Source organism: Megascapheus bottae, chromosome 6, assembly GCF_031878675.1.
Source record: "Megascapheus bottae isolate mThoBot1 chromosome 6, mThoBot2.hap1, whole genome shotgun sequence".
NCBI lineage: Eukaryota > Metazoa > Chordata > Mammalia > Rodentia > Geomyidae > Megascapheus > Megascapheus bottae.
The window spans coordinates 39,279,191-39,304,625 of NC_143514.1; the positions used below are offsets into that span (position 1 = coordinate 39,279,191).

Here is a 25,435-nt window from a genome sequence, read left to right on the forward strand (position 1 = left end):
TCTACTTAATAAGCAGGATGTCATATCACACTTGGGAGAAATAAGTATAGTAATGACAAAGGTAGATAAGATATTTAGGTAAAATGAATTTCAAGCACAAGGGCTGAATAGCTATTTTCTGTTATTAAAAGCTTTTTAGTGACAAACTGGGTGTGAACATCCAGAGCTGGAGCAGTGATTGGCCAATGCATGAACCATGATTATTTGGAATGTAATGGGACAGCTTACTGGCTCCCAAGGTATCTTGCCAGTGTTGGTTTTGTGTTGCCCTTGGCAGAATTCAAATTCTCAACCACTGCTCTAGGGAGATTACCTTGTAGGATACAGATTCCTAAGATACTGGCATCGCTTTTTTTTTTTTTTTTTGCTATTCCTGGGCCTGAGCTCAGAGCCTGAGCACTGTCCTTGGACTTTCTCAAGGCCATATCTCTACCATTTGAGCTTTATTTAGCACTACTTCCAGCTTTTTTCTGTGTGTATGGTACCAAGGCACTGAACCTGGGTCTGTGCATGCTAGGCAAGCACTCTACCACTAGGCCGAACTCCTGGACCCCAATGTACGCATACATTCACATCTGTTCTTGGGCTTGAACTCAGCCTGAGTAATGATCCTGAATTTGTTTTTTTGTTTTTTTGTTTTTTTTGTCATGGATGCTTTCCTTGAGCTCTTCAGCTCAAGGCTACTGCCTTACCCTTTGAGCCAAATGCCACTTACGGTTTTCTAGTGGTTAATTGGAGATAAGCCTCACAGTCTTTACTGCCCAGGCTAGCTTTGAACTTAGATTCTCAGATCTCAGCCTCATAAGTAGCCAGAACAGGGCTAGTGCTTTACCTCTTGAGCTACACTTTTTTTTTTTTTTTTTTTTTGTAAATTGGAGATAAGATTATCAGACTTCTTCCTGGGCAGGTTGCTATGATCCTCAGACCTCAGCCTTTTGAGTAACTAGGATTATACCCATGAGCTACCAGCGTCTGGCCTTCATTGAATTTTTATTTTCCTTGTAAATTGAAAAACTGAAGCTTTAAGACATTTCCAACTTATATCGAAATGGTTGGGATTCATACTTGATTACCATAGTATTCTTTTTCAGCCTATGGAATTGTTGAAGTTCTTTTACTCAGTTTTGTGTTGAAAGTGAAATATTGTGAGGTATATTTCTGGTTTGGGTTTGAGGAAGAATATATTTTCTAACTGCTAGTCATAATTGCTAAAAATGCTAAGGATTTGCATGCAACATCTAAATATTGCTTGTTGAGCTTTAAAAGTCTAAGAAAGCTCTTAGGTGAAGGAAATCAGTAGACATTTTATAAATGACAAAGCTTAATAGGTAAGTTGATATGGATATTTTAAGGGGTGTATGGCCTCACATTAAGCTAAGTGAATACATTCAAGAATGTAGGGAAAGCACCTGAGAAAACTGCTCCGTTCAACACCACCATCAAGGCTTCAGAATCAAATTCACTGGAACCTGTCGTTTAGATCAAATGTTATAAGATATGAGCAGATGTCAACCTGTGACCTTTGACATGTTTCTGCACTACAAATGGCCTGTATAGTTTTAAGGGGTTTAAAGTAAAATTAATGTCTTTTTAAAAAGTTTGAACAGCTTGCTGCTTAAATATTTTCCAAAGTCAGTCTGCTGTAAAAGTAATTTGAATGCCAAGGTTATGTGGTGTTGAGAGGTACCTCAAATTGCTTAATGCCAAGCTTTCTGTTCTGTGAATTACATTTTTTCCATGAGACTTAATGTGTATAGGCAAGAAAAGGTGTTTTCCTTCCATATGTCTGTAATTAATGTGCACTTGAGTTCAGAATACACATTTAATTTGGAGGTTAGACAGGAAGATCTTGAGAAACCAGCATGGTATATAGTGAGAAATGTATAAAGAACATAATGGCTGAGATTCATATGGAGCCAGCAGGAGACAAGAGTCAGCTTTAACTCTTAAGTCAGAAATTGACAGGACTCAAGAGGTAGAGTGCCAGAGGAAGCTGGGGCTTAAGGCCAGTAATTCAAGCTTCTAGACGTGTACCCAAAAAATGACACAGAATGTAGATAATTATATATTCAATAGCTGAGTCCTCTAGTGGGAGAAAAATGACATGGCACTTGTTTGAGCTATAAAGGTATATTGGTCCTCCCCCTCCTTTATTTGGGTAACTCAAGTGTGATTAGTTGGAACCATGAAGGAAGATATATACTATAAATATAGACTGGTTTATGAGCTTAAACTCTTATTGGTCCCTGACTGATAATGAGATGATGGCTTCTGGCTTTCCTCTATATCACATTCCTGCTAAGAAATGGGGAAAATTATGGGCTGATAGGCTTTCCATGTGTTGCCAAATGAGGGAAAGTAGGATTTAGCTTATCTGTAGTTTTTTAAATTATTGGCTTGTACTATATAATTGAAATTGCAACTGAAGCTCAGCCATTCTTCATCCAGAACTTGGAACCTACAAATACTGACTTCCAGAGTGTTGGTTTTCTTATACCTAGGTGAAGACCAAAATACGGTCCATGTTACAATTGAGCACTGTAATTTTCGATCCTAAGGAAGCTGAAAACCATTTGGAAGTCAGCTGGGGCAGAAGGATTCCATTTCTAACATAAAAAGCTAGGCTAGAGGTATGACTCAAGTAGTGGTGTACCAGCTAGTAAGTTATGGTGAGCCCAAAGCCCAGTATTAACAAAACAGCTCAACTTAATTTGGTTTCAGATATTTAACTGCCTTACAAATTTTTTCCTCACATTGGACTAAAAGTAATAATCTGAGAAAATTGAACTTTTATTTGTTCTTTCAAGCCTGGATGTTCTACCAAGGTATTCAGCTATGCACTGACAACTGTCAACACTAATACAAGTTTATGTTGGTTTTTTTTTTTTTTTCATCAGTTGTGGGACTTTAACTCTGGGCCTGGATACTGTTGCTGAGCTCTTCAGCTCAAGGTTAGTGCTCTCACACTTGAGTCACAGCAACACTTCCAGTTTTCTGGTTAGCTTTCTGGTTAATTGGAAATAAGTCTCACAAGACTGCGATCCTCCAATATTAGCCTCTGGACAAGCTAGGATTACAGGTATGAACCACCAGGGCATAGCTAACATTTTATTTCTAATTGTTTCCGAGACTGTATAGGCTTTTTTTTTTTTTTTTTGCCAGTCCTGGGCTTGAGCACTGTCCTTGGACTTTCTCAAGGCTAGCACTCTAACCCTTGAGCCTCAGCACCACTTCTGGCTTTTTGCTATGTATGTGGGGTACCAAGGAAGCGAACCCGGGTCTTCGTGCATGCTAGGCAAGCACTCTACCACTAGGCCAAACTCCTGGCCCCCTGTTTAGGCTTTTTTATGAAAAGGTCTACCTCCAAGAGAGGGTGAATGGATTTTTAGTACCTGTTGTATAGTTTATGCCTCTGATACATGAAATTAAGCACACGTATCTATTTTTTAGAGATAGTCCAGTATCAGGGTCTTAGATGTCCCAAGCCATGCTTAAACTCAAGGGTTTTCCTGCCTCAGTCTCCTGAGTGTTAGAGTGTGTTCTCACGGCAATTCATTTGTTTCCAGGTTTTCCCTTGAAATTCAGCATCCCGATTTTCAGTTTAATTTCTATCTGTGTTTTAGTTTCTAGTCAGATTTTTCCTTTAAAAAAATTTGTATTGTTGGATTCCTTGCATGGTGGCTCATGCCTGTAATCCTAGCTACTCAGGAGGCTGAGATCTGAGGATCAAGGTTCAAAGCCATCTCAAGGGTAGGGCTGTAGCCTTGAGCTGAAGAGCTTAGGGCCAGCACCCAGACCCAGATTCTAAGCCCCACAACCTACAAAAAAATAAATATATGCAATATACCCGATACCAAAGTTTCCTTTAAGGGGAAAAAAAGAAATGGCTTCATATTAAGTGAAATAAGTTCTATGGTTTCCCTCATTTGTAATAATTAGTATACATCGAGGATTTTCCTAGCAGTATCATAATAGATAAAAAGCTATGTACATATGTCTGTATAGGATGAAGACAAGCAGAGGGAACTCCAGGATATGGGAAGAAGAGATTTATCCTTGTGATTGTTAATGTTTGTATTTTGCTAATCCTTGGGCTTTTACTCAGTGCCTGGGTCCTATCCTGGAGCTTTTGAGCCACCACTCTACTTCAGGCTTTTATTAGATTGGACCTATGGGGTCTCATGTACTTTCTTGCCTGGACTGGCTTTGAACTATAATTTACCTCAGATCTCAGCCTCCAGTAGCTCAGATTACAGGTATGAGCACCCAGCAACTTTCCTGGCCATAAGGATCTTTTTTAGGCCATTAGTAGCCACAAGTCATGGGAAAACATACTTAGCCAAGTATATTGTTTATGCCTTGTAGAGTAAAAGGCCAAGTAAACACATCATTTGTCATCAGTTTTAATTTCTCATTAATAGTTTTTTGTTTTTGTTTGTTTTGCTTTTTTATATGCCAGTACTGGGGCCTTAACTTAGGGCCTGAGCACTGTCCCAATCACCTAAATTCCTCATAACAAGGTAAAATTTCTAGTAATTTTAGTGGGAATATTATATATACTTCTATTTAAATGGGAATTGGTTTTAAAAAGGAAAAAGAAAAAACTTGCTCTGCGAACTGGATATCAAACATTTGTGTCCGTGGAGTTTGGCCTAATGGTAAAGTGCTTGCCTAGCCATGCACAAAGGCCCAGGTTTGATTTTTACGGTACCACATACGTAGAAAAAGAAGTGGTGCTGTGGTAGAGCTCTAGCCTTGAAAACCTAAGGACAGTGCTCAGACTCAGCTCAAGTCCAGGACTGGCAAAAAAAAAAAAAAAAAAAAAAAAAAAAGACGTGTTAAAATTTTAACATCTCATTTGAGATCTTTTTCTTATCTATGGCCTGATGGCCTGAAAGAGTACGAAGAGTCAGTGAAAATACAGACAGAGGAAGAAAGCTAAAGATACATGGGCCACAGCTGGGTGTGCTCACTTTTCTTTTTATTAAAGAATTTATTAACATTGATTTTTACATCATATTTTAAATGACAAGTTTAACAAGTGTTCAAGGAGGGAATCTCTATTTATAATCACTGGGACTTAGTATTTAGAACTTAATCAAAATTAGGCTAAGGGTTTGTATGTCATAAAAACAGGGTGTGCTCACTTTTAATCCTATATGGGATTCAGAAATCTGAGGCAGGAGGATGGAGAGTTTGAGACCAGATAACACCTCTAAGACCTAGTGGCCCAAGTTTGAGTAGAAATTTATAATACTTATATGGACTTAATGAAGTTTATAAGAGTAATGAGTATTTTTGAATAAAAGAAATTATAATCTATAGCTAGCTATAGCATTTTTGAGATTTCAGGTTTTGTGTTGGTTTGTAAAAGCAATGTTTTTGTTACTTGTAACTGACCATCTTTTCAAATACTTATGCTGTTTTTCTTTTCATTGTTACTATGCTTTTGTCAGTTCTAAGCCCTATCCTAATTTCAGACATGCTCCTTAATTTCAGACATACTAATTTCACATATTCTAATGTAAAACAAAGGTTAGGGATGTTGTTCAGTGATAGAATGTTTGCCTAGAATGCACAAAGCTGTGGATTTCATCTCTAGAACCGCTTAAGTGATCTGGAGCTGGGAGTTTGGCCTAGTGGTAGAATGCGAGCTTAGCATGCATGAAGACCTGGATTCGATTACTCAGTACCACATATGTAGAAAAGCCGGAAGTGGTGCTGTGGCTACAGTGGTAGAGCACTAACCTTGAGGAAAGCCCAAGGACAGTGCTCAGGCCCTGAGTTCAAGCCTCAGGACTGGCAAAAAAAAAATGTACTTAAGACATAATGGCATAATTCACAATTAGCATTTTTTCTCTGTTTAGAGTTTATAAAGTATTGGCATATCTAACAACTGATAGAATCAGATTTTGTGAAGTTTAGTGTTTGATTATACAGGCATTATTTCATTAGGTCCTCTACTAAAGGGCATTTGAGACTCTAATTCTCTACCCTTTTAATCTATGCTGTTAAGAAATCCATTCAGTTTAGTATATTTACACTCCCTTAGGCTACATTGATGGGGACTGGAGGTGCTTATTCAAATTTTACTGAATAATTATCCAGCTGCCCTTCAGAACTAACACCATTTTCCCTGATTGATACTAGCTTACATAATACTGATATTGCTGGCTAGATTATAGTAATTTGTTAATCTGCTTAGAAATATCTAGAATTTAGTATCCATTTCTTTGGCTATGAATGACTTCACATGTAGTGGGCATTAGTATCTTGTGAGTTCACTTAGGCTGTCTTTGAAGTGTTGACTTTAATCTGTAAAAGTGACTTATTAAGAGGTTATTTATGACATGTTTCAGGTACCTGAATTTTACAAATTTAAAAACTTTTTAAATACGTTCTTGTGCTTTGGGGACTCAGCCTTATAATTGTTAGATGTTTTGCCACTTGAACCTCCAACCTTTTTTTTTGCTTTATTTTTCAGCACAGGGTCTTAGATTTTTTTGCCTGGACTGGCTTCCAACATGAGTCCCCCAGTCTCCACCTCCCTTGAACCATGGTACCTGGCCTGTGAAATTTACTTTTAGTCTATTGGAAAACTTTGGTTTGTTTTCATTACTCAGCCATTTTGTTTTCCACTGCTGAAGACCAAAATTAATACCTTTTCTTGGTAGGCAAGTACTGTACCACAAGCTACAAACCTATCCTAAATTGCCTGTTTTGTTTTTTTGTTTTTAAAAGAGGGGAAGTAGAAACTTTATTGTTCTCTTATTTGAAGGAATGCTTTCATAAAATTGTCAAATGTGAAATAAGCCTCTTTGCAGGGCTTGAAATTTAATACCAGGAGTGGGACAAACTGCATCAGATAGAAAAGTACTTGGGAAGCAAAATTAACTCTCAGGATAAAATTTGGGGAGTTGACTATCTTGGCATATCTCTTTCCCTAGACCCAGGACATTAGTGAGTTGTAGCTGTAGAATATCACTGGACACTGAAAAGTTAGGACTAGGATGAAAAATCAGCAAAGGGGAAAAAACAAAAACAAACCTTACCTTAGTGCTCACCAATGTCTTTTATGCCCTCCATTAAACCAGGTCAGTTAAAGAGAAAACATGGGGCTGGGAGTTTGGCCTAGTGTTGACTGCCTGCCTAGCATGCACGAAGATCAGGGTTCAATTCTTCAGTACCACATACATAGAAAAAAATGGGAAGTGGTGCTATGATTCAAGTGGTAGACCTCTAGCCTTGAGAAAGCCCCCAAGAACAGTGCTCAGGCCCTGAGTTCAAGCTCCAGGACTGGTTTAAAAAAAAAGAGAGAGAGAAAACACTTGTGAGAATTGTCTTCCAGGCTCAAGTTGAGCTGTGTGAGGGCCAGCTCAGAACCACTAGTAGTAAAGGCAAAGTGGCTTCAGGGAAACTGGCAACTTGTAGCAGAAAGGGAAGCAAGGTCTCTTGCAAAGAGACCTTGAGTAGACCTAGACTGCAAAGGTCCTTTGGTGGCTTTAATAGCCTTGCAAGTTGTCAAAGTTCTACAGAGTTGGTTAAAGAAAACAACTTTTAAAACTAGGGACTGCTGGGGGCTGGGGGCTCACACCTGAAATCCTAGCTACTCAGGAGGCTGAGATCTGAGGATCGTGGTTTGAAGCCAGCCTGGACAGAAAAGTCTCTGTTAGACTCATCTCCAATTAAGCACTTAAAAACTGGAAGTGGAGCAGTGGCTCAGGTAGAGTGCTAGTCTTGAGCAAAAATGCTGCAGCTCCCAGGCCTTGAGTTCAAACCCCACAAGTGCTAACAACAACAAAAATCCACCCCCAAACAGGAAAGTTGGGTAAAAGGTATCTAGACCTGCCGTCAGCCATCTCAAGTGCCCTTTTACATTAGAGTTTACCAGTCTTAGGTATCAACCATGAAGCTAGGTTGATTGAAAAATACTTTATTGATATATTGTTGATCATAAAGAGTTTCATCATATTTCATTAATGTATGTGATAAACTTTGGTCATATTCACACGTTATTAATCTTGTTTTGCTTTAAAGGTTTTCCAATTTATCTACCTTCTAGAGTTGCCTTTTGTGTAGCAGGTATAAGCCATGTATGGCTATTCACTACAAAAATTCATTTCCATGGTCAGGCTAGCCAGTTTAAGGGATTAAACAGCCGATGTGAATAGTGTCTACTCTATTTACTGCAAACAGCATTTCTATGATGTCAATCCTGTTGACTAGTACATACTTTATAGGTAGTTGTTACATAAATGATCTTCTGCATGTTGGCCATTGCTCATCAAAGTTTGATTTCCGTTCCCCTCCTTCTTTCCCTTCCTGGTCATTATAGCTAAAAAGTTACCAGGATCCCAGGCTCCAGTCCCTTTGTCTACATGTTGGAGGATGTAATCTTAAGGCCCTGGAAAAGGCCAACTCTTAGAGCTGAGAACTGGCTGGCCTATCCTCTAACTACAGCCAGAGCTGATACTGCCAAAGATGGTGAGTAGGGTTGGGTAGATAAGGCATGTTGGGCTGATGTGGGGAACACATTGGCTTTCCAGATTTTAAGCTTCCCTCAGTGTAGGAGGGAGTCACACCCCATCTTTAGCTGATCCAGAGTCAGCTTTTCACCACAGGAGGTGAGTGGGTGAAGGGAACAAGATGCAAAAATAGAAAGAGAGATGTGCTGTGGCACCAATTCTTCCAAAGGGTCCATGAGAGGAGCCTCCTGTGGTGGGAGCTCCTCTATGTTGGAAGGTAAGTAGCCCTCATGGTTAGGTAAGTAGTCCACCTGGAGGACCATCAAGGGATTAGCTGGGTTTCCTGGCTTTGAGTCAGTATCCCTGCTTCCTAACACCTTGTACAGATCTGCTAGTTGTCTTGTCTCAGCCGTCAGAGCTCTTGAAGGTAGTAGGCTAGAGGCACTGTATACAATGTCATCCTTAGAGGTGAAGTGCCCTTGCACACCTCGTCCCCTTTCTGGCCACTTTGTGCATTGTGAGTGTCGGAAGATTGGGGTCACTTGAAGAACTTCATTGATGGCCAGCGGTTCAGGCTCTTCAGGAACACACCAGGCCGTCTGGATCCAGTCCCAGGGCAATGGCATGTTTTCCTGAGAGGAAGAAAAGGCTTATATTACAGAGTAGATCACCTTGACAGGGTTCTCAAAGGTCTGACAGCATGCACTGCCATAGCTACAGGTGAGACACTGGGCCCATTTCCTGCTTAGTCTGCTCAGAGTTTCTACTACTCTCTCCACATTCTGGCTCTTTCAGCCCCAGGCCAGGCTTACTTTGTCCCCACAGCATCACCCACCTACTCCCTACTTTCCATCATCCCTTGCTTGGCTCCTGCCCCTTTTATTAAGCCCTTAATGATCCTTCAGCAGTGGAGAAAGCACCCTTTAGATTCTTGACACATGGTGATATATATATATATATATTTTTTTTTAACACATATTGGCAAGTAATTGCTCATGTGGACCAGGTGTTAAGGGAGGAGAAAGATGATGAAAAAATAGCCTTGGGATAGGGCAAACCCTAAAAACTAATCCTAACTCCTATATTCTGGCCAGAGGAAGCTCAATCAACCTCTCTGGGATATAGTTCTTAGGAAATGACCAGTTATGTAAGGATTGGGTCTGATCAGCCTCTGCTGTCCCCTCCTCATGCTTGCTCATGGCAGGTGTGAAGAACGTCAGCTAAGGGGGCTGTCAGGCTTCCCTAGTTTCTCATAAGCCGGAGGAAAGGCATGCATGTGTGTCTTTTTTTGAAGTCTGTCCCATTTTACTCACTATCCAAAGTGGCATTGGGCATATTGATCTGGATGAGAATATAGCTGGCAGCTGTGGAAAGTGGAGCTGCCAAAAGCACTGCTGCCAGAGCTACGGTAGTGATTACACTGCTTTCAGGAAGAGATGGTTGTTTGCAAAGGTGATGAATTAAAGGCTGACAACACTGACCACTGTTGTTCAAAGCTTTCACAGAACAGGCTCTCTGGGAAGCCTTGCAGGAAGCCTTTGACCCTCCCACCCCACCCCTGCCCCATTCTCCCATTGTCTAGAAACCTCATGAGCACTGTTTTAAGTTTTTACAACTGAATAACATCCCCACGATGTCTTGTGATTTGGCCTTTCCATCAGAGCTAGATCTTGAAAGGCACAGTTTTTTTTGTTGTTGTTGTTTGGTTGGTTTGTTGGTTGGCTTTTTTTTTGTTGTTGTTTTAGTTACATCTTAGGAAATGGTAGGAATGTAAGTCCTAAGAGCTCAGAGCATATTTGCTGAAGGTGAAATAGTCTGATGTCTACCTCAGGCAGGCATCAGGAGAACATTAGATTCTTTTTTTTTTTTTTTCAATTGTCCAGGTGATGTACCCAAGGGTAATGTATTGAAGGGTAACAGTTACATTTATTTGGTAGTGGGTACATTACTTTTTTTTTTTCCATCGTGGAACTTGAACTCTGGGCCTGGGTGCTGACCCTGAGCTCTTCAGCTCAATGCTACTGCCTGGGACCCCTTGATCCACAGCACCACTTCCCCTTTTCTAGTAGTTAATTGGAAATAAGAGTCTCTCAGACTTTTTAATGACCGTCAGACTTTTTAGTGACCTGGCTGGCTTTGAACAGCAATCCTCAGATCTCAGCTTCCTGAGTAGGTAGCATTACCAGCATGAGCCACGACCCTGGCTAACGGATACATTACTTCTTGAACATTGTTACCTCTTCCTATGTTTTTCTCCCATTCTCCCCACCACTTCACCCCCTGAACATTTGATTCTTTAGAGCCGTCATTTGCCTGGTGCTGGTGGCTCATGCCTGTAATGCTAGCCCCACAGGCGGCTGAGACCTGAGGATCACAGTTCAAGCCAGCCCAGGTAGCAAAGTCTGTAAGAGTCTTATTTCCAATTAACCAGTAAAATGCCAGAATTGGAACTGTACATCAAGTACACCAGCCTTAAGCAAGAAGCCTTAAGCAAATCACCAGCCTTAAGCAAGAAGCCAAAAGTGTGAAGGCTTGAGTTTAAGCTTCAGGACCAGCACACACAAAAAAAATAGCTCACCTACTTCAAGGCTCAACCACAAGTAGTTATGAGGCTGCTTAATAAAACTTTTTGGTCTTGAAATCATATTTAATCTTATTTCTTTCCCCAATTCAAGGGATTGAACTCAGAGCCTGACCACTATCCTTGAGCTTTCTCAGGGCTAGCACTCTATCCTTGTGTCACAGTACCACTTCTGGCTTTTTCTGTGTATGAGGTACCAAGGAATCAAACCCAGGGGTTTGTGCATGCTAGGCAAGCCCTCAACCAGTAGGCCACACTCCCAGCCCTTATTATTTTTTTTAACTTTCTTAATACACTATTTTTGCAGAAATGTATTGAGGTTGTGTGTGTGTGTGTGTGTGTGTGTGTGTGTGTTGTTTTTTGTTGTTTGTTTGGTTTTTTTTTGTGGGTCATGGGGCTTGAACTCTGGTCCTGGGCACTGTCTCTGAGCTCAAGGCTACTGCCCTTCCCCTGGAGCCACAGCCCAATTTCCCCTTTTCTAGTGGTTAATTGGAGATAAGAGTTTCACATTCTTTAGTGCCCAGGCTGCCTTTGAACCGCAATCTTCAGTTCTCAACCTCCTGAATAGCTAGGATTACAGGCGTTTGCCACTGCCCTGGACTATACTGAGTTTTCTAAATTAAGAAAAAATTTAATATTAATATATAATGAAAATCGAATGGTTTTTATATTCCCAGCTTTTTCCATAAAGGCAACTACTAAATAGGTTTACTATGTATCCTATATAGGCTTCTGGAAAAATCCTGCATACATGTGCAGATGTATGGGTACATATAAAATCTTTTTGGGCCTGGTGCCTGTGATTCACGCCTATAATCCTAACTGCTCAGGAGACTGAGATCTGAGGATCGAGGTTCAAAGTCAGCCTGGGCACTAAGTCCATGAGACTCTTATCTTCAATTAACTACCAGACAACTGGAAGTGGTAGAGTGCTAGCCTTGAGCTGAAGAGTTCAGACACAGCGCTCAGGCTCAGAGTTCAAACCCCACAACCGACCAAAAATAAAGAAAAGAAAAGAAAAACAAAAATCTTTTTGTTTCTCAACAACTGAAACCCACTTCAGACAGTTAAGCTTCTTTTAGTTTGGTGGCTCGAGATAATGCCTCACTATGTAGCTCAGACTGGACTCAAACTTACCATCCTCCTGCATCACCTTCCTTGCTGCCAGGATGACAACACACGCCTAAACTTTGCTTTTTATTCACTTTTAAGTATGTTGATGATCTCCAAGTACATGTAGGCCTAGCTTGCCACTATCCTGTCGTTTGGATATACCTGGATGGGCTTTACACCGTGCTCAATGTGTTACTTCTATGTATAATGCTTTGACGAATATACTTAAACTCCATGACTTTGGGTGTATGTATGCCAGTCTCAGTTACCTTCCTGTCTTACTGATTAACCCTTTGTGCTTCTTTCTGAGCACTTTAGGCTTATGGATCTGTATGCCTCTGTATCTTTAAGGCAGAGTCAGATAGAGCCTATTGTGCCAAAGCAGCAGCTTGGAGGCCAGTATCCATACCTGTCTAGAGCTGCTTCCCCCTGTGCTAGTTTAAGCATTTAGGACCATGAAATCTCAGCACTGGAAGAGATCTTCAAGCTCATCTGGTTCAACTGCTAGCACAGGTAATGACAAACTCTAAGCTTCGGTGTTTATGAAGTGTTCCCAGATTTCATGTTAATATTTTTATCTCTTATATGGATACCTCTTTACTATGGGTAGACCATTAGAAGCACTGTTGATCCTCTGTTGGATTGTATAGTATGATGGTCTACAATGTAGTGGTGTGTAGCATAGCTTTCTTCGATTTGAATATAGGATCTACATGCATTCCTAATGTGTTGGCATGTTACTTAGTCCTCTGTGCTTCAATGTTCTCATCTGAAAAATGAGGCTAGTAATAGCCCAACCTATTACAGCTATTGTATGGACTGTTAAGATGTATGCAATATTTTTTAAATGCCTGCCACATAGAAAGTAGCATGTATTATATGAATTATACTAATACATATATGAAATACTACGATTACAGACTAATGTGTAACACATACTTCTCTCATAGTCACTATTTGTGTTCTTGTCACAACTTGGCCAAACTCCCTGAAATACAGAGGAATCTTGACATATGGGTCTTCCAGGGAGGAAAGTGACTCATGTGCTCTCTAAGACATCTTAATCCTCATGACAGTGCATAAGAGATGTTGATTCTTGCTTTCAGAGGATGAATCTAGGATTTAGAGTTGGGAAAGTTGCCTGCATATGTAGACGTGATAGAAGTACATTGACTCCAGGCTGGATTCCAAAGATACTAAAGCTCAGAGAAGTCTGGGATCAACTTCTTCCCTCAGCAGAAGCTGGGCTACTGGTTTCTGGAGTGAGGAAAGGTGTGGATGACAGAAGCTACTGGGTAATTCATGAGAAGAATATTGGAGGAGGAGGGCTATAAGAGTTGAGAAAGGGAGCCTGAGGCTGCCAAGAGCCCGGGCAATGGAAAGGAGTTTTGACATGCTGCTACCCTCCCCTGGCTTCTCTGCTTAATCTCAGTCTTACTCCATAATTTCCTTGCTTTAAGTTTACAGACTTGCCTCAGAGATGATCCGTCTTGCTTGCTATGAGCTGTTCTCGCTGCTGTCTTGTACAGCAGCAGCTCCCTCTCCTCTCAGTTTCTCCTCTGCCAGCTGGGTACCTCTCTTTTAAAACCCATCCTTTGCATAATGGGATGACTTCTGCTTCTTACCACATACAAAAGTGTACTATGCTCAGACAGGACTGGGAAAGTCAAGAGCTTGCATTATCTTGAATGTGGCTGAGTTTAATGCTCAGACTAGTGCAATGGCAAAAATGGCTTGCTAATGACAAAAATACTTGCTTCTTTTGAAATAAGTTGAGGTAAGGAGGGGAATGTAAGGCCTGTGGAGGACTGAAACATTATGTGCCTTTTAGTCTTTTGTTCATAAGCTTCAGAAGTCCCAGTGCATTAGGTGCTGTTCAGTCCAGGAAGACAACCAAAAGCTATGTCATCTGTCATTCATGAGTGACACGAGCCTATAGTGACAAGAGATCCATAGGATCTGAGCACTGGAATCCTACTCTACCCCTTCCTACCTTACCTCCACAATGGGGTATTTCTTGGCCCAAGTGCTATTTGCTGGATCTGGGATTCCTCTGCTCCACTGAGGTCTGAGGGCCGAAAGGAGAACAAACACCCTACAGAAAAACAAACAAACAAACAAATGACACTGGGTCAAACCTATGCACAGTGGCATGAAAGCCCAGCTTTCGAAGCAGTGATTTCAGAGAGGTTTGCCTCTGTATGGGAAGGATAAAATACAAACCTGAAAGGCAAAGATGACACATTAGCCAGGGTTAGAACACTGTTCTGTGACATTTGGCTTGATGATAATGAGTCATGAGGCAGCTACTTGGGATTTGTAAAATAAATTATGGAATTTTGACTGACATAGTTTTTAGCAATCTATCCCTGTCCAGCCATGCATTCATTCAGCAAATATTGACTACACCCCTAAACATGAGACTATCAGTGTCACATGCTGGGCTTAAAAGTGCAAACAAGAAGGCATGGGCTGTGCCCAGAGGTAACTATTGTTGAAAATTAAAATGTTTAGGAAGTTTGCAATGACTGATAAATGATGTGAAAATGTACATTAAAAAATAATCAGCCAGGTGCAGTGGCTCATGCCTATAATCCTAGCTACTCAGGAGGCTGAGATATGAGAATCACAGTTCAAATCCAGCCCAGGTACTAAAGATTCAAAGCCAGCCCATGCACTAAAGAATGTGAGACTCTCATCTCCAATTAATCATTAGAAAATGAGAAGTAGGGCTTTGGCTCTAGGGGTCAGGCGGTAGCCTAGAGCTGAAGAGTTCAGGGACAGCGCCCATGCCCAGGGGTAAGGGAGGTAGCCTTGCATTTGATAGGCAAAGGAAATAATTTTTTTTCTTTGTGGGTTGTGGGGCTTACTCTGGATCTGGGCAATGTCCATGAGCTCTTCAGCTCAAGGCTATTGCTCTACCACTTGAGCCACAGTGCCACTCCCAGTTTTCTGGTAGTTAATTAGAGATAAGAGTCTCATGGTCTTTCATGTCCAGGCTGGCTTTGAACCTCCGATCCTCAGATCTTAACCTCCTGAGTAGATAGGATTACAGGCACGAGCCACTGGCATCCAGCTAAAATAAAGGTTTTTATGATGTGGAAAGAGAAAAAAATATTAAAACTTTTCTTATGGATTAAATAGTTTGCCTTCTAAAAAAAACTTTAATATCAAATATTTATAAACTTGGCTTTAATAGGCTTTGATACAGAAAAGTAAACTACTATAACTTTTTAACTTTTGGGGGAAGATGTGTTGTATAATGCAAACAATGTGTTTTCTCTGCAGAAGTAAGGGCAGAGAAGTGTCTGTGGTCTGGCATAGACCATGTTCATAGAGACAATGGCCAGGTGATGGTTGGCCAATAAGATGGAGGAAAAATAGGTTCACAATGACTGTGTGGAGCACAGCTGACCACAGCTAGGGAAAATTCTTACTGAGGCCACTGAATTTTGGGTCTTCCTTTTCCCTCCCTCTTGCTCTCTCTTCCTCCCTCCCCCCTCTCCATCCTGCTTTCCCCCCTCTCTTTTCTTTCTCTCTCTCTCTCTCTTTTTTCTTTCTTTCTTTCTTTCTTTCTTTCTTTCTTTCTTTCTTTCTTTCTTCCTTCCTTCCTTTCTTTCTTTCTTTCTTTCTTTCTTTCTTTCTTTCTTTCTTTCTTTCTTTCTTTCTTTCTTTCTTTCTTATAAATCAGTTGATTAGCCTTCACCCTACTTGACTGTTTCCATGAAGAAAGTACATGTGCTCTCGAGTTAAGCTGTTCCAAAGTCTACCTAAAGAGATCTCTGAGAAGAGCCATGTACTGGATCTTCAGTAAATGTATGGTCTAGCAGATAAGTTCAATTGTTGGTAGAATGACCTTATATCGATCCTTTTATTTGGCATCTGTAGGAAGCATTGTATTGAACCATAAACTAATTATTGTGTGTACTGAAGAAATTTTAGAAAATACAGTAAAATTTTAAAAACATTTCCTATGAGTCTATCACCAGATAGAACCAACATTGCTATTATATTCTGTATCTCTGTGATAGTTATTGCTACCAGATATTTGTGTCCCCTACTTCCTAGAAGGAGGATTCTGATTTATTCAGATGACTAAGAACCCTGCTAAAGACCCTAGCTGTTTTTGTGTGGTGTGTCTCTGTGTGTGAGTGTGTGTATGCACGCGCACACACTCGTACCTCTCCTTGCACTTGAACTCAGGGAGTGGCCACTGTCCCGAGCTTCTTTTGCTTAAGCAACTCCACTTTTAGCACTTTTCTTGGTAGTTTATTGGAAATGAGAGTCTCATGAACTTTCCTGCCTGGGCTGGCTTTGAACTATGTTTGATCCTGAGATCTCAGCCTCCTGAGTAGCTAGGATTTCAGGTGTAAGCCACCAGCACCCAGCTAAAAGACTACAATGTTAAGATTCCTTTGCCTTATGAAATGCTGTCCACTTTTGAATGCTACCAAAAGTGTTTAGTATAACTTCTTCATGGCTTCTTGCACCTTCCTTCCTCCTGTGGTTGTAGACTGCAAGCGTGGTGGCTGCAGTTTCTGTAGCCAAGGAAACGAGATAAAGTTGAAGATGGACACTGTATCAGGATAGTGGAACAGAAAAGTAAAGGATCCTAGGTCCGGGATCTACTTCCTTTACCTGGATAAGAACTGATAGTTGTTTAAATCTTATTATTTTGACGGTAGGCAATTAGTTTATATATCCTTTATATGTATGTGATTATACAGTATTTTTTAAAAAATAACATGTTGTAACCTGCTTTTTAAAATGTAATGTAGCAAGCAGTAACATTTAATTATGTTTATGGATTCAGAATGTGTTTTGAGATATACAGAGTTAGGTTAACCAATTCCATATCATTGTGCATTTACTTTGCTTCAAATGTTCCTTTCTGAAAAGCATTTCAGTAAACATTTCTCATTAAGTATTTACATACATAAGTAGTAATCTCTAGGTCAAAGATACACATTTAAAATATGACACCCAAAAGGGATGGGTACATTTATTGTGCCATCAGTAATGTATTAGCATTTCTTTTCTTTTTCTGTGGGTCATGGGCTTGAACTGGGCCTGAGCACTGTCCTGCAGCTCTTCAGCTCAAAGTTACCACCCTAATCCTGGGCCTGGGTGCTGTCCCTGAACTCTTCAATTCAAGGCTACCGCCCTACCCTTGAGCCAAGCCCCACTTCCTGTTTTCATTTTCTAGAGGTTAATTGGAGATAAGAGTCTCAGGTTCTTTTGTGCCTGGGTTGGCTTCGAATCTTGATCCTCAGATCTCAGCATCCTGAGTAGCTAGGATTACAGACGTGAACTATCACCCAGCTTGTATCAGCATTTCTATTTGCCTGACCCACAGTAGCAATAATTACTAATACTATTTTTTAAACATACATATACCAAATTGGCAAGTAGAGCCCACTCACTTTTGCCGGAAGTACTGCGTGGAGAAGATACCCACGATGACAATGGCAATGCAAACGCTTGATATCACAAATGCTTTCCAAGTACCTTTACCTGAAAAGTTAGCAAATCCTGTTAATGAATTGTCTTCAGTGATTATTTAAAATTCTTTGTACCCTAATCACAGCTCCTGGGTATCTGGGCACAGGAGAAAAACCCATCTGTTTCTGTCCACTTGCTTAGAGACTAAGGGCTCTTAGGCACATATTTTGTGGTGCTGTGAAGACTCCAACCTTAAAGGGGCTCTCCCATCTCACAGGCACAAAAACAGAAGTGTGGTGTACAAAGCGCCATTGTGATTTGAAACTCCAAGTTCTAGTCTCAGCTTTGTCACTAATAGATGTGAGATCTGTGGGCCTCAGGTTATTCACTATAATGTGCAAATGATTATCTACTGTGCAGTTATGAAGACAGTGTTTAGAAAGCATGCCAAAGTATCCAAACAGAAAAAAAAATCCCAAGGACTGGTAGTTTTTAATTTTATCAAACCATGGGCTGAGGCTTCCATGCAAGCCAGGTCTTTGAAATTGTGCCTATTTCTGCCCTTGAAGAGAAATAGAGCATTTCACTATTTTTTTTTGGTCAGTTGTGGGGCTTGAACTCTGAGCCTGGGTACTGTCCTTGAGCTGATAAGCTCAAGGCTACTTACCTACCTCTTGAGCCACAGTGCCACTTCAGTTTTCTGGTGGTTAATTGGAGATAAAAATCTCACGGACTTTTGTGTCCTGGCTGGCTTTAAATCATGATCTCCAGATCTCAGCCTCCTGAGTAGCTAGCTCTACTTCTGTTTTTTTTTGATGGTTAATTAGAGATAAAAGTTTCACTTACTTTCCTACCCAGTCTTGCCTCAGAATAATGAGCAATCCTCAAATTTCAGCCTTCTGGTAGCAGTATTTACATGTGTGATCCACACAGGTACTAGGGATTCGTGAATAAATACTTGGCATAGATACTGAGTAAGTACTGTGTACTGAACACCATTCTAAAGACAGAGATAGCTGGGTGAGGTGTCTCACACCTGTAATCCTACCCAGGATGCTGAGATCTGAGGACTGATGTTCAAAGCCAGCCCAGGCACTAAAGACTGTGAGACTCTTATCTCCAATTAATTACTAGAAAATGGGAAGTTGGGCTGTGGGTTAGGGGGTGGGGCAGTAGCCTTGAGCTGAAGAGCTCAGGGACAGTGCCCAGGCCCAGAGTTCAAGCCCCATGAGAGAGGAGGGGGGGGTGAAGGGGAGAGGGAGGGAGAGTGGGATGGAAGGAGGGAGAGAGGGATGGAGAGGGGCAAGAAAGAGAGAGAGAGAGAGAGAGAGAGAGAGAGAGAGAGAGAGAGAGAGAGAGAGAAACAGGATATGCAGTTGGAATAGGGCTATTTGACCCCTTTGACCCCTCCCTACTCCATTATGAAGAGAGGATGGAATGCATCTGAGAAGGCTTCTTGGAGGAGGAACCATATCTTATCAGTTTTGAAAAGTTGACACTGTCTCCAAGTGACAGTGACATGGGAGGGCTCTACAATTAGAGGAAATAGCAAGAATGAAATGTGGCAATGAGAAGTAATTAGTGAATCTAGGAAAATCTGATTCTCTCTGTGGCCACACTTTGTATACCAATGTACTCCTATTCGCTCTCCATCTTCAGAGCCACCTCTTACCTTGCAGACAAAACTCCCTCTCATTTCCCTGGGGACTTTCACCAGCAGCTGTCAGAGCTGTCATCCACAGGACATAGGTCACTCTGGCATGCAGCTTATTCATTGGGAGTGAATTTTGGAAGGGTCTGTAAGGAATTTCTGGAAGGCAGATAAAGAAAAAAGCCATGAGTTCAGAAAACAGTTGGATGCAGCCTCTTGGTTTTTTTTGTTGTTGTTGTTGTTGTTGTTAATGCTTCATTTAGCTTGAAAGAGGAAAACAGCATATCCCTACTTTCAAAAACCAATATCCTTAGTTCCCAACAGTTCATAGTCTAATAGGTCTCAGCATGGTCAATTGTAGAGGCCTCCTTATGTAGTATTTCACATACTTTTCCCAGGGTAAAATCTTCTGAAAGATTTTTTTTCTGTCATTTTGCCCTTGAAATTATTTACGTGGAACAATTTCTCTGGTTTTCTCTGAATAATGTAATCAAGTGTATTTGTAATGTGTGTGTGTGTGTGTGTGTGTGTGTGTGTGTGCTTTTTCACTCAATACCAGCTCTACCACTTGAGCCATGCATGCAGCCAGCTTCTTGCTGATTAGAGATAGTCTTCAACTTTATTCTTTTTTTTTTCTTTTGCCAGTTGTGGGGACAGAACTCAGGGCCAGAGCACTGTCCTTGGGCTTTCTCAAAGCTAGAACTCTACCACTTGAGCCACAGCACCACTTCTAGCTTTTTACTATTTATGAGGTATGGAGGTATCGAACCTGGGTCTTCATGCATGTTAGGCAAGCAATCTTACCAGTAGGCCAAATTCCCGGCCCCAACTTTATTCTTGAGCTGACTTCAAACCTTGATCCTCAGATCTCAGTCTCCTGAGAAGCTATGATTACAAGCATGAACCACAGATTCCAGCTATATGTGAGCATTTTTGAGGAGGGAAGTCAATGTACAAATTGGTTTCAAAGTAACGGAATTTTTTCAAAACCAAGTTTAGCAATTTATGAAATTTGACATACCCACATTTCAAAATTGACTTTTGTTCTTTTTTTTTTTTTTGGATCATGGGGCTTGAATTCTGGGCTTGAGCCCTGTCCCTGAGCTCTTCAGCTCAAGGCTACCACCCTACCCCTAGAGCCACAGCCCCACATCCCCTTTTCTAGTGATTAATTGGAGATAAGAGTCTCATGGCCTTTTGTGCCTAAGCTGGCTTTGAACCTCGATCCTCAGATCTCAGCCTCCTGAGTAGCTAGGATGACAGGTGTGAGCCACTGCACCTAGCTTCTTTTGCTTTTAATGGTACTGGGATTTGAACTCTGAGCTTTATACTTACTAGGGAAGCATTCTGCCTCTTAAGCCATGCTTCTGTTAATTGTGTTTCCATTATTTTTTGGATAGGACTTCACATTTCTACCCAAGCTCACCTTAGCTGTGATCCTTCTGTTCACCCTTTCTGCATAGCTTGACTGACAGTGGAACACCTCTACACTCAACCCTTTCTGTTGAGATGGGGCCTTGTGAACTTTTTGCCCAGGCTGACCTCAAACTGTGATCCTCCCATTCTCTCCCTCCATGGAAGTTAGGATTATACATATGAACCACCATGCTTTAGTTTGATATAAGATGATTAACAATCAGAGCAATGGTTCTGAGAGGAGATCTATTCAGCAACGTAAGTTGGGACTTCCAGTTCCTTATGCTCTAATACTCCTCCAGTTTCTCTGCGGGGAAGATTTTGCTTTTTTGAGCAGTGTTCCAATGCAGTTTTCCTCTTCCAAGAAGCACAGATGTTGGTGGCCTTTAGTAGTACATACCTACAATTCCAGCAAAGGTTGTGGTTCAAAGCCAACCCAGGAAGAAAATAACCATAATAACCAGCACAACGTCAGACTGGAGGTATTGTTCAACTGGTAGAGTATCAGGACAGCAAGTTTGAGAGTCTTTGAGCTCAAGCCCTAGTGCTAGAATAAAAAATGCTAGGGAGGATTATAAAGTCAAGACCAAAACTTGAGCAGTTTGTAGATAGCTGTTAGCTCCTTCAGATGTCCTAGGTCTTTGCAGGTGATTAGTCTGGAAACAGAACTCAGCACTTGGTCTCAGTCTCACAATGTGGCTCATAAACCCTAGGCATGCTCAATGACCTTTTGCATGTCAACTTTATAGGAATAACGAGAACCTTGGTGACTGACTGTGCTAGCCTCTGACATACAAAGGTAGACTGTTTGCTTCGAAGAGTATCTATCATTTAATGATAGATACTGACCATGTCCTTAGTCTATCCACTCTTGATTATTATGGGTAGCTAGAGATGGAGTTCTGGGCTGGTCCACTCCACCCACAGAGGCTCGGCCCAAGCAGATCATTTGACTCTTTTCATTTTATATCCTAGTGGGAAAAGTTGTCTTCTGGAAAATTCCCAAGTCTACTCTAGCCCAGTGAAATTGCTTGCACAGACTTAAGCCATATGATGGAACTAAAAACATAATAATAATACAACAAAAGAACAAAAAAAATCTTTTCCTTTTTGTAAAGGAAGGGATTAAAAATTAATTTTAGAATGAGCTTCTGCTCCTCTTGCTACAGCAAAGTACCAGCGGGCAGCAGGGAATCCACTGCCCAACTGTGTACAGGAGTCCAGAGCCCAGCTGAGCTGGGAGAGTGAGCAATGGAGGAACAGAAGGGTAAGGAAGGGATTGGTTGGAGGCTGGGCTCATACAGCTTGTTCGCACACATGTGTATTTGAAGAACAAAAATAGCAGCTCTATAGGGGGAGCAGTGGTGAGGCTGATGGAGTCAGCAGTTTGGTTGGAAAAATAGGCTGAGTTGTGTAATGGGAGGAAGAAGTCAAGCTGGAAAAACTGGTCCTGCTTCCTCTGGACTGTGATGTGCTGCAGAGATAGAGGAGGCCCTTCAAACCTTGGCAGAGGGCATCACTCAGGTGGTTCCATTTAGGAAGATGTGGGCTCTGTCTGCCATCTGAAGGGCTGTGGATAGGACCACCCAAGGGACCAGGCAAAATAACTGCAGTGTTTGTGGAAATGAGTTTTTGATCAACATTGCCTTCAACAGGGAGCATCTGTCCATTCACTGTCAACTCATGGAGGAAATGGTGGTGAGCCAAATGTATAGCTCCTGCCCTTTTACTTATGCTGTTGGCCAAGATGATTGGCTGGGAAGAAAGCATAATGTGCTGTTGGGAATGGGGGTGCACTTGCCACTGTGGCATTGTATATACCACTCTGTCTACAGATACCTCAGTGGAAAGGCTGGACTGCAGAGTGCCCCATGGAGCTCACTGAACTGCAGATGCCAATCTCCCTGTGCTCCCTCCCTGCCCCCGCCCCCCTTTCTCCATCTAAGCAGGGTCAGGTCCTCAGCTATCAGTTCCTAACAGCACCTTAGTGCTACTGCTGGGCCAGGAGTAGTAGGACTATGAATCCATATCCTCCCTCCATTTTGACTTTTTTTTTCTTTTTTTTAGTGAGAGGCTGGGGGTTTGAACTTAGGGCCTGGGTGTTATTCTTGAGCTTTTGTCAAAGCCACAGCTTCATAATCAACTTTGTGGTAGCTTTTTGGTAGTCTGTTATCATAGACTTTTCTGCCTGAGCTGGCTTTGAACTGTGATTCTCAGGTCTCCGCCTCCTGAGTAGCTAGGATTAAGGCCTGAACCACCAGCATGGGCACCTTCGATTTCTTTTAAAGCCCTTAAGAAGCTTTAGATGTATCAGATTTGTGGCAAAATAAGATGTGGATTTTCTTCCACATCTACAAGACTGACCACATTGATTGTTCTAGTTGTAAGCAGACACCTCAGTTTAAATTTTGCCAAAATGAAAATAATTTGGGGGCAAATTTTACCTGAAGAATTCCAAATGGCCTACAACAAATCAAATGATTAGATGATGACCTCTTGGGGCACATTTCAGAACTGCTAAGCTTAGTGGGAAGTAATGCTTATCAATCTAATCATTCATTCTGTTTATTAATGCTAGGCTAATTGAATAATGACTGTAAGGCTTTGTAATGGGATACTACAGAGCTTGTTAAAAAAGGAATAAGAACTCATGAGGCTAAGAACTGAGGATTGAGGTTTGAATCCAGGCCAAGCAGTAAAGTCTGTGTGCCTCATCTCAAATTAACAGAAAAATGCTAGAAGTAAAGCTGTGGCTTAAGTGGTAGAGCACTAACATTGAGCAAAAAAGCCCAGGAACAGCACCTTGGCCCTAAGTTCAAACCTCAGGACTCCCTCTCACACACAAAATAGGATAAATCCACATGGACTGATGATGTGGAATGGTTTTTTTGGGGTGTGTTACTGAATGCTAAACGTAAAGTGTAGATCAAAATACAGAAAACAACTCCAGATGTATTCTTGCATATGCATTCATTTTTTTTTCTTGGAGAAATGCATAAAGGACTGCCAAGAGCATAAGTGAAAAGAAAGGAAGAATTTTCACTTTATATCTTCTGGAGATATTTAAATGTTTTTTTTTTTTTTTATCAAGGGTAATGTTTTTTTTTGGGGGGGAGGGTCTGTTGTGGGACTTGAACTCTGGGCCTGGGCATTGTCCCTGAGCTCTTCAGCTCAAGACTACCACCCTACCCATTGAGCCACAGAACCACTTCCAGTTTTCTGGTGGTTAGTTTGGAGATAAGAATCTCATGAACTTTAGTGCCTGAGACTAGTTTGAACCACAATCTCAGATCTCAGCCTCCTGAGTAGCTAGGATTATAAGTATGAGCCAATGCACCCAGCTTTAAAGTTTTTTGTTTTGTTTTGTTTTTGCCAGTCCTGGGAATGAGCCTCAGGGCCTGAGCACTGTCCTTGGACTTTCTCAAGGCTAGAGCTCTACCACTTGAGCCTCAGCATCACTTACGGCTTTTTTCTATGTATGTGGTACCGAGCAATCTGGGTCTTTGTGCACACTAGGCAAGCACTCTACCACTGGGCCAAACTCCCAGCCCCAGGTTTTTGTTTTTAATGTTGTTTGTTTTTGGTTTTGGTACCAGACAGAGTTTGAACTCAGGGCTTCCCACTTGTTCAGCTTGCTTGCTAATGGATGATACTCAGCCAGTTGAGCCAGCTTTTGGCTGGCTATTTGGAGATGAAATCTCAGATTATTTTTTAGCCTTGCTTTGAACTGTAGATCTCAGCATCCTGAACAGCAAGGATTACAGGTGTGAATCATCATGCTCAGCAAGATTTATGTAATAAAATAAAAAATTAACTTTGAAAGCTATCAGTTTTAGCAGACTAGCACTATGACTCTCCTTAAGGTCAAGAAAAAAAGACAAACTACGAAAGTTTGCTTGGGAAAGTGCTACTGCAGGCATCTTGGCATGGCTTCATTTATTCTTGGACCTATTAACTCACATGGAAGAATAAAAATGTCCCCTTCTTTATGATACATACCACTGAAAGCTAGCCAACAGCTTATGAGATAAAGGGAAGGTCAAGCCAAGAAAAAGTAAAGCTCTGATTAAATCAAAGATTGGAACATCCAATCCCTTAGTGACTAAGATAGCTACAATGTAAGTCATCAAATCATTTGAGATAATACTTGAGCCAGAATTTAATTGTTTTGATCCTAGAATGATAGAATAATTATAGATCAGACTTATTTAAACTATACTGTATTTTTTCCAGCTATGAGAGTGATTGAAAATGTAGGGATTTAAGAAGACCTTTAAATGTATTCCTTACAAACTTTAAGGGTCTATACAGTTAGTATTGATGTAGCTTTATTGCTCTTTTAAAAATTCTATCAGGGCCAGGAGTGTGGCCGAGTGGTAGAGTGCTTGCCTAGCATGCATGAAGTCCTGGGTTCTATTCCTTAGTACCATATACAAAGAAAAAGCTTGAAGTGGTGCTGTGGCTCAAGTGGTAGAGTGCTAGTCTTGAGAAAGCTCAAGGACAGTGCCCAGGCCTGAGGTCAAGCCCTAGAACTGACCAAAAAAAAAATTTACCTATCTACCTACCCTCATTACATAGTCCAAATTAGCTTCAATCTTGATATTCCTGATTTAGTGCCCTGAGTTCTGATATTACAGAAGTGGCTTTTTATGGCTTCATGCAATGCTCCCCTGCCCTGTGAGGAAGTCCTTTGACAGCCTCATCCATTTACTTCATTTATGTACCCTTAGCAATTTGACATATACACATAGTTAATTTTATATATGT

The 25,435-nt window shown here is 41.1% G+C and overlaps 1 protein-coding gene across 1 annotated transcript in view; it reads right to left on the reverse strand.

Annotated features, from left to right (window-relative positions):
* Positions 1-7,994: 7,994 nt before the first annotated feature.
* Il12rb2 (interleukin 12 receptor subunit beta 2) overlaps positions 7,995-25,435 on the reverse strand; it is a 59,881-nt gene continuing 42,440 nt past the window's right edge. Inside the window, exons 12-15 of the mRNA XM_090334641.1 lie at positions 19,274-19,411; positions 17,583-17,673; positions 14,158-14,254; positions 7,995-9,097 (exon numbers count right to left, since the gene is read on the reverse strand). Coding sequence (XP_090190767.1) covers positions 8,561-9,097; positions 14,158-14,254; positions 17,583-17,673; positions 19,274-19,411 — 863 coding nt within the window. The 3' untranslated portion in view covers positions 7,995-8,560. The remainder of the gene's footprint in view (positions 9,098-14,157; positions 14,255-17,582; positions 17,674-19,273; positions 19,412-25,435) is intronic.